Source organism: Zalophus californianus, chromosome 12 (assembly GCF_009762305.2).
Source record: "Zalophus californianus isolate mZalCal1 chromosome 12, mZalCal1.pri.v2, whole genome shotgun sequence".
Classification (NCBI taxonomy): Eukaryota; Metazoa; Chordata; class Mammalia; order Carnivora; family Otariidae; genus Zalophus; species Zalophus californianus.
The window spans coordinates 91,238,697-91,252,708 of NC_045606.1; the positions used below are offsets into that span (position 1 = coordinate 91,238,697).

A 14,012-nucleotide genomic window follows, 5' to 3' on the forward strand; every position below is an offset into this window, starting at 1 on the left:
GGTCCCTTGAAGTGACAAAGATGATCTCAATTAGCAATTGTATATTCCCAGGACTAGATAATTATCTGTGCTCTGTTGCTCTCTGTCTTTCAAAAAAGAAAAATAACTTCTTCTCAAGAAGAAAAAAAAAGCTTCCTCACGCTCTTGCTGTGGGTGAGTCACCCGCCAGGATCTGAGGTAGCCATGTTGGACTCTCCCTGGCTGTCTCCCTCACAGCTCCCTCTGGGCTGAGGCAACCACGGTCTCGATGCTTCTGCTGAAACCCAGAATTTGTCCCACCTTATCATCCTGCTACACATTTCCTCTCACATCCTCATGCCCCCACCTCTTATTATAAAACCCCTAGTCACCAACTTGGAGGAGGGACCCAGAGCTACTGTGTCAAAGAACCAGGAAGCCCGGGGAGGCTTAGTCAGAGCTACTAAAAGGCATGGACACTGGCTGCTCGAGGGGGTAAGGAAAAATGTTTCTTAGACCTTCACTTTTCTTCTGCTGTTCTGGCCAAGCTCTCAGTGAATGCCAGGGGACGATTTTTATGCCGGTCGTAATAAGATTCACCCTGCTAACAGTGGGGACATCCTAGCCCCTCAGTCTTCCTTCTACTTTCCTCCACTCTGAAACGCTCAGAAGAGGGAAGGGAGCCTCAGAAACACACCATGCTTGCCAGTTCTAGCTTCCTGCGCTACCTCATCGCCATTTGTCCATCTTTATGCAAGGTTTTCCACCTCACGATGTACACAGCAACCAGAGATTTATATTTATCTGTTGCTCTTCTTCTTTGATATTCAAACATGGCACCACGATGGCCATGGCACTGTTGGGAAGGGGCTGGGTTATCAACTTACATCGTCTCTTCCAGCTGCATGACCCCAAAATGAGGCTATGGAAACTTCAAACTGTGTCAGGATAATGCATCTTCATACCAGGGCACAGGGAAACCAGCCAACTCCCAAAAAGGGTTTTGAAGGGGGAAAAAGAGCTGGAAGAACCATTCACTGTGCAAAGTTCAGTGCATATTCCAAACCAGGTGAGGACTTTAGTCTCTATGAAAGGAGGTAGCACGTGAAATAGTTGGTGAGTCTGAGTCCTTTGCCTAAAAGAGAAGACTTCTTCGGGAAATCCAAGTGAACTTTCATTCAAACGCCGGCACTGAGTAAATGAACCTTCCAAATATGTTCATTTAGTGCTTATAGTCTAGGGGTGGTTCGTATACCATTCACGGAGGTATAGCGAAAACATTACAACAGTGAAGTGGGCTACCTCAAAAGAGCTTTCAGAGATATAGGTCTTCTCTGATTATTATCTTAAACCTGAATTATCTTTATTTTTCATAAAAAATGCCCTGCCACAAGGCATCTTCTCTTCTAATTTTGTTGCTCCTATAGAGGAGGCGAACACAGCTAGGACTCAAAGGCATGAGGCCACAAGCAGCCACAGGAGGGCACGGCATGTCTTCAGTGAGGACGTCCAGGTGTCAACAACCCTGAGTGGGTGCTAGGATGGCTCAGTCTTGCAAATAACTATTCCCTGCAATACTCAAGACTGTGAGAGAGATGTGACGTTATCAAGTGCATAAAAGAAGAAAAAAAAAACCCATCGATACCTGATGTTTGTACAGGGGTGCATTGGAAGGGTCATCATAGTTAAACAGAAACATGTTAATGAAGTGGATGAGGATGCTAGGGGCATGCTGGGACGCACGGACATCAAAGTGGCACCATTTGAAAACGATCATGAAAACCAAGTATCCAAAGAGACACAGGATAAAAATCATCTCAGGAATAAATTGCAGAACGATGTTGAGAGTTCTTCTGAAGTATCTGGGGGTGGGAAACACACGCATGAGAGAGAGAACACTGAGCGAATATCAGGAACTAATTATTCGCCCCAAAGCACAAAATGTTCATTTTTCGCACACTGCATCTACTTCTTAGCAAGCAGCAATTATGCAGGGATGGGAAAAGGAGAAAGGACGGATTCAAGAGAACCAGGGTCTGGAAGGTAGTGTCTGAAGCAAAGGGCAGGTCTGCAGGGAGAGCTGGTGGTTTGACCTGCACACCTAGCTCATACCAACACAACCAAGGGCACAAAGATATAGAAGGGCGACTAGGGGCTTTTTCTCCTAAGACACAGGTTGGAACGCTAAGGCTTGTGGGCCAAACTGAGCCCATTCAACACAAGTTGAAAATGATTTTTACATTTCTAAATGGCTGACCAAAAAACTCAAAAGAACAATAGTTTATGATATGTGAAAATTATATGTAATTCAAATTTTAGTGTTCATTAATAAAGTTTTATTAGAACACAGACCCGCTCATCCGTTGACAGATTATCCATGGCAGCTTTTATGCCCCAACGCCAGGACTGAGTAGTTGCGACAGAGACCGTCTGGCCTCCAGAGCCTAAAATACGTACTCTCTGGCTCTTTACAGAAAGAGTTTGCCGACTCCTGCTCTAAGTTCTAGAGAGAGTCCCACAAGGCTAAGTTGGTGGCCCCCAAGTTAAAATGTCAGAAAGGGTCCCCACTCCCTTTGCTAATTGCAAGAGTTATCTGAGGGAAAAGGGAGATCTCACGATAAAACAGGATCCCTGGATCGGTGAGGCCGGCCTGACACACACTGAAACCAATGATAGACTGCTCCAGAAAATACTTTCTGGGATTACCTCTCATTTAATTCTTGTGGCTCTTCCAGGGAGGCAGAGGTCACTGGTCACTGGTACCAGGGTCACTGGTCACTAATCGTCACTAGTTGGCCCACTAACTATATCTGATTTTTCGAATAGATCTGCACTTGTATGAGCTTTCAGGTCAGGGGGCACCACGGGGCTGGCTCTGGCCAATGGGAACAGAAGTGGTCTGGGTCGCTTCTTGGGGGGAAGCTTAAGAGTCCATGTTTTCCACATTGCACATTCCACATTCAACTTTCCATGTTTTCATACATTGTCGCCTTTAGAAAAATAGGTTTGAGAAGTTTTCCGAGACGCAGCTTGATACAAGGAAAGGAAAGATAAGACACAAACAGCCCAAGTGAGAGGCTGCTGACATCAAAGGGAATTGAGAATCTGAGGGCACAGGGGCCCCAGTGTACTTACCTCTCCATTTGCCCACTGGTGGGAGCTAATCCTGGATATGGCAGTGACCGAGACCTTTCAGGTTGGGGGACCCAAGGTGCTATGGGCTTGCCAGTCTGTTTCTGAACCCTCAAATATTTCTGAGGTGAAAGGAACACTCCTACTTGAGCGACCCAGCTCAGGAGAAACAGAGGTCCCACTTCTGCCAAACCAGCCTGTCCTGGCTCAAGCCAAGAGACATGGCAAAGCACTCCCCGTAGGAAGAAGGAAACTCTTGCACAAAGGGACACGGGGCCACATGGGCGGCGCTGTCCCTGCTCTTCAACGACAGGGTCAGACCAACAGGCAGCAAGTTAATCATGAAAACTTACATGTGATTGAAAAGGCTGAGAATAACACCGAAAACCATCTGGACAATTCCCAGGATGACTGACATCTTCATTTTGTAGGAATTCAAGAATGTTAGTTTGTTTGAAGCCAAGTTCCAAATCTGGATGGGAAACGTGACAAGAAAGGCATGAGACCAGAGTCTAGAAGTTTTATCAGGGGCAAGAGCAGGACTTCTCCTGAGGAAGTCACTGTAGGGACCACATTTTCAGATTTTGATCCCGTTCAACGCATGCATTCTAGGCTCAGGAAAGGAAAAGGAAGAAACCCCTTATCAATGCAACTCTAATGACAAATGTGTCAGAACCATCAGTACATTAGTAAATATCAAGTGGCCAGAAGAAAGAAAATCCTACGTGATTTTTCCTATTCAGGGAACAGACATTCTGAAACATTGTGGAGAGCTTCCAAACTTGCCTCAGTTCCACTTCTTAGTGGTGGAGATTTCTGGCCCATGAACGTATCCAATCCCTTCTTGATAATACCACCTTTTACTATGATTTCTATAGTGCCTCACTTTACAAAGAATTTTCCTGGGTCCATCTCTAGAAATCACTCTTGTAGCCAATATTTATTAGCACTAGGGCCAGACATGGTCCCTGCCTTCTCCATGGTCCCTGTTTTAAACACAGCTGCCAGGCTTGCAAAGGGAGGGACATGTGTCCTTGCCCTCCTAACAAGACTGACACACAGAGCAAGCACTCAGAGGGGCTAGGGGGCTGGTCAGGGTCATACTCTAGCTAATGGTCCCATGGTCTCCACTCCTACTCTTAGTAGATGGTTCAAGTCTTTGCTCTGACCTCCAACCCCTCCTCAACTTTAGACACATCCCCAAACTGCCTGCTAGACATATGTAAGGGTTTGCTATACCACATCTCAAAGGTAACAGAGCTACAAGGGTTGTCTCATTTTCCCTCCTAAAATGACTTCCTCCTCCAAACTACTTTGCTTCTGTTAAGGGCTCAAAGCACCCCCTGGGCACAGTCTCAAGACAAAGGTACCTTGCCCCCACCCCATGCACACATACAGGCAGGAACCATATCTCACTGATTCTCTCTTTAAAATGTCCTGAGAAGCTACAAGCTGGCCAACCACTAAGAAGGCTGCTAGGAAGGCAGGCAAAGGGTCTCCAGTAACAGGTGTCCAGACACCAGGGGCATCTTCTCTACCTCCCCCATCTGGCTGGCATTTCAACAACACCAGGCTTGTCCTCCACCCTTTGCTTTTCCCTTTGCCTGCCTGCTTGGCCAGTCCCAACAGGATCATTCAACATGGTTAGGACAGGTTTACCAGCACACTGTAGACCCAGCCAAATCTGATAAACTAAAAATTGAGTACCAGGCACATACTAAGCTCTTTAAATATGCTATCTCATTTAATTCTAACAAAAACCCTATGATATAAATATAAATATTCCCGCTTTACACATAAGAGAATTTATCTCTATCTCAGGAAGATTGAGTTCTTTACACACCAAGGAAGAAATAATACCATGGCATATGGGGTACTGACCCTATTTATGTACCAGACTCTCTTCTGGGTGTTTTATGCATAAAAATCATTTACTCTTCTGAGCAACCCAGTGAGTTAGAGCTGTTGTCATATCCATTTTGCAGAGACACAGAGGTGTTAACTTGCTCAAAACCACATAGCAAGGAAATAGAAAAGGCAAGATTTATACACAGGCTGTCTGATCCAAGGGCATAGGCTTTTAACCATTTTGTTATGTTCATTTATTACAAAATATCTACAAACACTTTTAGAAAGACCTCTCAGCTCTGACAGCCAAATATTTTTGTGATTTGATTCGCAAAAAGATGTCGCACATGTCAATAAATGCATCTGTAGACATTTACATTATGTTAAAAATCCAACCCTTCATTAATAGAAGTAAGTGCTGGGGCGCCTGGGTGGCTCAGTCCATTGAGTAACCAACTCTTGATTTCGGCTCAGGGCATGATCTCGGGGTCATGAGATCAAACCCCAGGTGGGGCTCCAGGATCAGCGGGAAGTCGGCTTGAGTTTCTCTCCCTCTGCCCCTCCCCCTGCTCACACATGCGCACTCTCTTGCTAAAATGAAAAAAATAAATCTTTGGGCACCTGGGTGGCTCAGTCGGTTAAGCGTCTGCCTTCAGCTGAGGTCATGAGCCCAGGGTCCTGGGATCAAGTCCCGAGTCAGGTTCCCTGCTTGGCCAGGAGTCTGATTCCCCCTCTCCCTCTGCCCCTTCCCCCCGACTTGTGCTCTCAGCTCTCCCTCGTGCTCTCTCTCAGATGAATAAATAAAATCTTTAAAAAAAAAAAAAAAGAAATCTTTAAAAAATAGATAAGTGCTGACACAGGCACAGAAATGTTCTGTTAAAGGGGGTATCTCTGGGGAATAGAATTACCAGAATAGGAGAGAGAACGCTTTCTTTTTTTATACTGTTTTGTATTATATGGATTTTTAATCTCATATATGCCTTATTTTGTAATAAAAAGGCCAGAAATTTCAAAAAATTTCAAAAATAATTGCTACCAGGAAAAAAGTTAATTCTTTCACCCTCCCACTCCTCTTCCACCCTCCCCTTCTTCCTTCCTCTCTAACTGGTGGGCAGGCAGACAAAACTGCCTACACAGTAGACACTCCAGCCCAGTCGGTTCTGAGCCGTGACTATACTGTCCTTTGTCTGAGGGGCAGAACTGGGCAGGCAGGATCTGCTGATAGGTCAGGGGTGGGCTGGGAAGCGAAGAGAGGACAGTAGAGGCAAAGAGGTTCAAAGGAAAGGAAGGTCAACCAGACCCTAGGATCAGCCCCCTCTATACTCCTCTGTTGCCTCCTGGCTAATCATGAAAATTCCTTGGACCACAGAAAAAGCCTCTCAGTCCACAAAGATAACAACTTGCATTTGTTTTCCGTACTTTGCAGTTTACAACAAAGCTTCCAAGGACTCCACCTCTTTTGATAAAGCTTAAATTCCAAGTGCCTCCGCGTGGCAAATATAAACAAGTCCTGGGAGATGCACTTCCATCTTTCTAAGGGATGGGAGGCAGACCAGCGGCGGGAGGACTCAGAGAAACTGCAGAAGAGACGACCCATAGAGAGGAGAGTACAGTTCTAGGGCCGGTACTGTTCACTCTCGACTGTCAGCAACCAAAACTGAGGTCCCAGGACCTCTCCCACAAAAAGAGCATAGAAGAAACATTTATTGACGGCATTTGCCAAGTTCGGGTCTAGCCCGCTCAAGCTCATCTGGGGCACAAGGCTGCCACTTGGTGGCGGTTATGTGTTGGGACATCATGTGTACATGGCTTTAAGCAAACAGGCATGGGAGCCTTCTCGAAATCCCTTTATACCTAAAAGGCTACGCCAGGAAGCGCCTCTGTTTTGCTTGGGCTCAAATCCAACTGAGATAGTTATAACAACCACATAAAAGTCAAATCATACCTTTTTTTAAAAACTTATATCAATTCTCTGTGGTAAAATAAAGCAAAAATAAGAGCAAATCCACACTTTCCTAGGAAAAGGGAGATGTTACTCACTGCAAGAAAGAGCCAGAGTAGGCAACTTGATCGGGATGCTAAATAACTCCTCTAGTATGCATGCTTTCCAGGCAACCAAGGGCCTTTGAAAGAAGCAATCATTAGCCATCAGGGGTATAAGTTACCGGAGAAAGAGGCAGAATGTTTGAGCAACGATATGGAAAATGAACCACGAGCTAGGTAAAGGGTACAGGTAGGACATTTACTTGAGTCCTGCACAGTGTCATAAAACCTCCAGAATATGTAATTCTATCTCAGCATAAATGTGTTGATTTGACAGTCTCTGGCACTTTCTCCTCCTCTACCTAGAGATCTCCTCAGCAAGACATTTTACATAATAAATATTTAACCCAAGAAGACATTACCGGATCAATCCCAAATGGGTACGGATTTCCAGAGTACACTCCCGGAATGGCTGGGTCCAGCTGTAAATATGGATTTGTTTCCATTACGTATGTGCTACAGTGGGAGAAAGGAAAAATAAGAACAAAACCAATGATCAACCAGAGGTAGAAAAAATATACAATAGTGTCCTTGGTCATGAACTTGTAAGCCAATCAAAGCCTCACTGTTGGTGCAACTCATCCTTTGGCTCATTCAATCATCCCATGAATGGTTCCTGTGTGCCAAGTATCGTCCCAGATGCTGAGGCTACAGACATGACCATCCGGCCTCTGAAATGTCGAGTCTCCAAAGGGCTCCTACCCGGGTGGAGTATTGTGAAGAAAAACAGTTATACCACATCAGAAAAGAAGTCGGGCTAGGGATGAAGGAGCATAGAGGAAACAAATCTCAACACAAGGACAAGCCTGGGAAACCTCCTCGGGGAGCACGTGAGCTCATCCTGGGGGAATGAACTGGCTTTCACCCATGGACCCTAAATCTCTGTGAGACTTAGCTCTCAAAATTCCACTGAATCCCTTTAAATCAGTCTCCCAACTTTGCCCAGAAGCATGGACGTCAGTGGGTAGGAGTTTCTTACTATCTCTGCAAGACCATTATGGGTATTTGTTTGTTTGTTTGTTTGTTTGTTTGTTTAACAGAGCACACATCTACAGAGGAGCCAAGAAGGAGTAGTGAAATGATGAGGAACAGAGTTCTGGCAACTTCGGCTGGCTACCTAGGAATACACTCCCTCCCTCCTACAACTGAGGCACTGGGGAGTATTGAGTAGCAGCCAGGGAATCAGGTAGCCCGATCATGCTGATCAGGCCCTCCAGATGCAGTGGAAACAACTGGCCCTGACTGGCCATCTCAGACACAGACACCCCCGTGCTAATGGCATGCCTCACGGCAAATGGTTGCACTGAATTAGCAGAGATTTGTTTGTGTGTGGACAAAGGAGAAAGCCACCCCTGAAGGGAGTGAGCTGGCCGCCACAGCAAAGTCATGCTATCTGTTGTTGAATGTAAACAAGTTCACAGAACACCAACACCAGACAAAGCCACCCTGTGACCGTGCTGGATCCAGACACAAACAAGACCGATCCACAGTCATATCTGATATCAAAATATGGACATACCAAAGCAAGGACAATGTCCAAACCACAAAAATGACCAAAGGTTGCCCTCATCCTCTGGGGAGCCAGACCCTGTAAGCCCTTTCCCACACCCTCTTGCTGAGATGCTCAAGCTCCCCACTGGCACACCACATTCCCTGAGTCAATAACCTCAATTTTGGGGGATGACAGGCAGGCTTCTGGGGGTCTTGGGCTGACAAGTATTGTGACAGTGTCCCTAGTCAATTGTCAGGGAAAGCAAGACCCAAGACCTGGCTTGTGACTCGTGACCAAAATCAGCTTGCTGTGTCCTTTGCCAATCTGATGGATGACGTCAATTTTCGTTTGTCTCACTGTTAATGAGGTCCCACTTCATATAATCAATGCCGGGGCACGTGGCTGAGCGTCCCTCAGACTGGGCTTGGCCTCCAAGAGCCTTGAATTGAGCCAGAGGTCATTTATGTGCATGAAAGAACATCCCAGCCCACATTTGCAGAATCGCAAAAAGCCAGTTGACTCGGACCTCTCCCAATCACACTCCTGGGCAAATTAGATTTCATCTTGGTGGTTTGGTGAAATGATGCTGATTTAACATGTTTCCCAGTCAATCATTTTACTTATGAGTTTAAATCTAAAGAGCAAATCTAAGTATTTTGCCTTTAAATTTATGAAAGCTTTGTTCTCCTAGGCATCTCTTCAGGGTACTAATTGTAAAGCAAAAACAAAAACAAAAACCCTTGTCAATATAGCCATCTGTAATTCTGGAAAATGTTTTATTCATTTTAATTCATTAATTAATTTTATTGTTTGTTTGTTTAACAATAAACAAACTGTCCTCTACCACAAGGGACTTGGACCCAGCAGAGAAACCAAAAAGATGCACCGAACCTCCATGACACCGTCACCCGCACTCTTACTGTCCGTCCAAGCTGTGGTTGGTGGGCATCGAGAGAGCTCCCAGGTCTCTCTCTTCTGCAGCCATGTCCTCACCAGCTACCCCCCACGCCCATGCCACCCTGCCTGCCTTCCTCACTGCACTGCCCACCAAACACAGGGAACCGCTGTTGCAAAACTAGCCATCCCCTCCTTTGTGTTCGACGTTGAATCAATATGCTCTGAAACCGTCAAAGAAAATGCCCTTCAGATGAGTCTGGGACCTTGAACACCGGGAATCAATCATTTATATATACTTCAACACCCATATCAGCCTTCTCTCCTCAGCCCCTGGATGCCTAATTTCACTGTTTCCAGTTCCCTGACAGAACAAGGCATGCTTCAAAGGCCTCCTTCTCCCCCAGGGAACTTGGCTTCTGTGACTGATACCAAGATGATATCCATTTATACAAACTGATACCCGTTGACATCCGCTCCACCGTTTGCTCTTGCAGTAGTGCTATGCACTCCGTGATATATACTTAATTGAAATTTTAAAATGATTTCCAAGGGGCACCTGGGTGGCTCAGTCATTAAGCGTCTGCCTTCGGCTCAGGTCATGATCCCAGGGTGCTGGGATCGAGCCCCGCATCGGGCTCCCTTCTCGGCGGGAAGCCTGCTTCTCCCTCTCCCACGCCCCCTGCTTGTGTTCCCTCTCTCGCTGTGTCTCTCTCTGTCAAATAAATAAATAAAATCTTTAAAAAATTAAAAAAAAAAAAACTATTTCCATGTATTACAGTTGTTGGTGTTGTCTCAAGTGCTTCTAGTCCAGTTACTGAGGGACTGGTTTGAGGTCTCTCGCTCAGGAGATAAAATGGAATTCTTTGTTGGATCTGTGGGCACACCTCTGAGCAGATTTCCTGGCCATGAAATCCACCACTGAGGCCCCCCCGGACCCATGTCTGTCTGTAAACTTACTTCCATGTGCCATTTCTGAACATGGGTCTGACACTCCAAGAAGAGCCGAAGATGTTGAAAGACTTGGAGAAGCAGTCGTTGTAAATCAAGCCCGTGTAGATGGAAAAGATGCCCATGAGGAGAATCAGATAGCGTCCGTGGAAGAAGGTGTTCCAGATCTGGCCTCAGGAAGACAGAGGAGATGACCGTCAGTGGGCTCAGCACCAGACCCCGGGCTGGGAAGTATGTTATGGGATGTCTCCAGCACCACTGGGATAGCCCCAGCAAGGCACACAGGCCCTACACAGAGAGGCCATGGGACGAGGCAACATCAAAGCGGTCCAAATAGAGCACACGCACATCATTATTTTCCTGAGCTTATATCCGTGAATCAGAAGAGTCCTAGACCAGAAATTGTTACTATGGAAGTAAAACCATATAAGCCCCATATTCTTGAAGTGATCATTGGTTAGAAAACATAACTGTAGCACAAACTGAGGCCTCACATGTCAGGGAAGGGACGTGACGGTGGGCAGGTGTTGTCTCAAGTGCTTCTAGAAGACAAGCACGGAGCTGGACTCCCACGGCGGCTCAATTTCATTGCAAGTCAAATCTACACTCATTTTGGGTCTTGTCATTATAAAATCGAGTCTCTGTCTAAGCACATCCACTAAGGAGAGTCAAGTGTTTCTATAATACTGAATGATGTGTGTCGATCATTCTCAGACCTGCTCAAGTTTAGCTTTGAGACTTGGAATATTTATTACAGGCAACTACAGCTGTTAAAGTGGCTGGTCATGCAAAACTATATCGGCCAGGAGTGGATTTTCCCACTAACTTTGCTGATGATTAACCCACTGTGACATCATTGAACTAGCTCTAGTTAAGACAACTTGTAATAAAAGTTTGCAGATATTCTTAAAATGCAGAACACAGTGAAAGGCACGTTTCCGGCTTATAAAATGTATTAAAATGAACATAAAGTGACCCTAACTAATTAACTTTGAAACACTGCAGACTCTTGAGTTGTCTCAACCTTCACAACACCGAGAAGGCACTTCACAGAAGGTGTGGACACTTCAAGTGTCAAGGTGAAGACACAATATTCAGGGTTTCTTGGTGTTTCATAAGAACAATGGTCATGGGCTGATTGTGGGAGAAGGGCTCTGCCATGAAAAAATATTTGTGATTTTTTTTTTTTTTTTGAGAGAGAGAGAGAGCATGTGTGCTGGGGAGGGGCAGAGGGAGGGGGAGAGAGAGAATCCCAAGCAGACTCCCCGCTGAGCACAGAGCCCGATGTGGGGCTTGTTCCCAGGCCCCTGGGATCATGACCTGAGCTGAAGTCAAGAGTCAGTTTGCTCAACCAGCTGTGCCACCCAGGTGCCCTGGAAAAAATATTTGTGATATTTTAAGTGGAAAAAAAAGAAGTCCACAAATTAAAATGCACTATTTGATCCCAGTTTTTTAAAAATTGTTTATTTGTGTATAAGCACACAAAAAAATGGAAAGATACATAAAAACATTAGTTGTGATTTTTCTCTAGGAAGTTAAATTGTATTTTCCCCATTTTTAAAATAAACATATATTGTCTTTATAACCAAAGGGGGAAAAAATCAATAGTGGGGAAAAAAACTTAAAAATAAGATCAATGCCTGGTCAAGCAATGTACAAAAAAAAAAAAAAAAAAAAATGCTGAAAGGAACCGTACCGCACCAGCCAAAGCATTTGAGCTTTGGGCGGGAATTTCTGTGTTGAATTTTGGCCCTCTTTTACTCTCTATCTTTTGCTTTTCATAAAACAGGTTGTTTCTATGGTGAAAACAACATACACATTTTTCATATTCTACTTACAACCTCAAGGAAATGAGGCAAGATATTCGATGGACACCCACCTCATTGTTCATCTTCTGGGAGAGCAAGCGTCTCTCATTAAGGACCATCCAAAGCGCTGCCAGTAGCATCACGATCCCATGACCACAGTCTCCAAACATCACAGCAAACAGGAAGGGGAAAGTGATGATGGTATAGGGAGCTGTAGAGATGAGACCCCCAGCAGCCTGAGTCCTTCCCACAGCCACTGGGCCCCCATCAAAGATCTGTCGATCATGTTCCATGCCCCACAAGCTGGTTGCCCTGTATCTTCCTAATTCTGTCTTCCCTCCCCATCCCCAACCCCAACACATGCTTAGCTCCCACATACATCAGCTCATCAATAAATAAGCATTATTACTCCCCATTTACAAATGAGCTGAGTTTTGAAGCAGTTAAGTGACTTGCCCAAAATCACAAAATTTAATGGGTTTTAAAACCACTTTTCGGGGGCGGGATGGCGCCTGGATGGCTCAGTTGGTTAAGCGTCCAACTCTTGATTTCAGCTCAGGTCATGATCTCGGGATGCTGAGATCAAGCCTGGAGTCCAGCTGGGCATGGAGCCTGCTTAAGATTCTCTCTCTCCCCTCTGTCCCTCCTCCCCACTCTAAAAAAATAAATAACAATAAAACCAGTTTTCTATCTCTGAGTGTTTTGTATACTCTTCCACTACCACTTTTTGCCTGTTTCTCCAGCGTTCACATGCACCAGGCACCTCCAGCAGTTACTCACAGGACACCCAACCTATGGGGCCCCTGCATTACAGGTCCCAAGATTAGGACGCAGGCTGGACAAAAGCACTGTGGACGACATGACTGGAGGGCAGCTGGTCTACCCCTTTGTTTTTACAAACCAGGCAACCATATCCCACAGCTTATGGCACTAAGAATCCAGTCTTCTGACTCCACGTCCTGTGTGTTCTCATCTCACCCACAAAACAGCTCCAGCTCTATGAAGATGTTGAGAGATGACCCTCACTGAATTGGTAAGGGAAAAAGAACTGAATTTAACTACCTAATAACTATGGTTTAAGAGAGAACAGGTGAAATCTTGACAAAGAACAAATCTTTCACTAATCGCCATTTATGCAAGACAAAGCAGGGCATCAGGAAGCCAAACAAGATTTTAGGGATCTCACAGTTTTCAACAATTCACCTCCTCTGCCACCCAAGGGGTCAATCTTACCCACTTTTCATTTTCAAGCTTCCCCATTATTCAATGCATCAGACCCATACAGACCTGGGTTCATTTCCCGGTAACTGCCCACACCATAGGCATCTACAATATTCTGAAAGCCGGCTGTGAATTTATTGGTCCTGTTAAATGTGGGAGGAGCTGCTTTAGATTGCACTGCAGTCAGGATGGGGACCATGGAGGAGCCACTGAGTTCCTACAAAAAACATTGACAAAAAATGCAAGGAAGAGAGCTTTGAGCTGGGGGTCAGCACGTGGATCACAGTCCAATTCGCACCATCCCTTAAAGGTAAACTTGGAACAATTTCTTGACTTCTGTGAGACCCATGACCACATCTGTAAAAGTGAATACCTTCCTAATACTTATCTAGTTTATCCCAAAGGAAAGTCATCAAGCGGGTAGAGTTCTGGCCATTTCCATTCTCCTGCTCCTGCAAATGCACCTGTTGCGCCCAGTTCTGGGTCCTCTATTTTCCTTTCTCTCTACTCACTCCCTCAAGAGTTTATCCACTTTCCTCATTCTGCCCCCTTCTTTCAAACGGCCCTGACCCTCCACCGAATTGCAATTCTGTTTTAACTGTCTGCCTGGGCTTTCAAACTCTCATGTCTCAGCAACCCCACAAAATCCGGGAGCCTAAAACCAA

General features: G+C 45.4%; 1 protein-coding gene across 9 annotated transcripts in view; it reads right to left on the bottom strand.

The window, feature by feature from the left end:
- The window catches only part of ATP6V0A4 (ATPase H+ transporting V0 subunit a4), an 83,063-nt gene that overhangs the window by 20,924 nt on the left and 48,127 nt on the right, over positions 1–14,012 (bottom strand). For all 9 annotated transcript variants that reach the window (XM_027574776.1, XM_027574774.2, XM_027574775.1 and 6 more), the window contains 6 exons: positions 13,414–13,564; positions 12,198–12,337; positions 10,328–10,485; positions 7,344–7,437; positions 3,444–3,562; positions 1,604–1,820 (listed from right to left, as the gene is read on the bottom strand). In XM_027574776.1, coding sequence (XP_027430577.1) covers positions 1,604–1,820; positions 3,444–3,562; positions 7,344–7,437; positions 10,328–10,485; positions 12,198–12,337; positions 13,414–13,564 — 879 coding nt within the window. The remainder of the gene's footprint in view (positions 1–1,603; positions 1,821–3,443; positions 3,563–7,343; positions 7,438–10,327; positions 10,486–12,197; positions 12,338–13,413; positions 13,565–14,012) is intronic.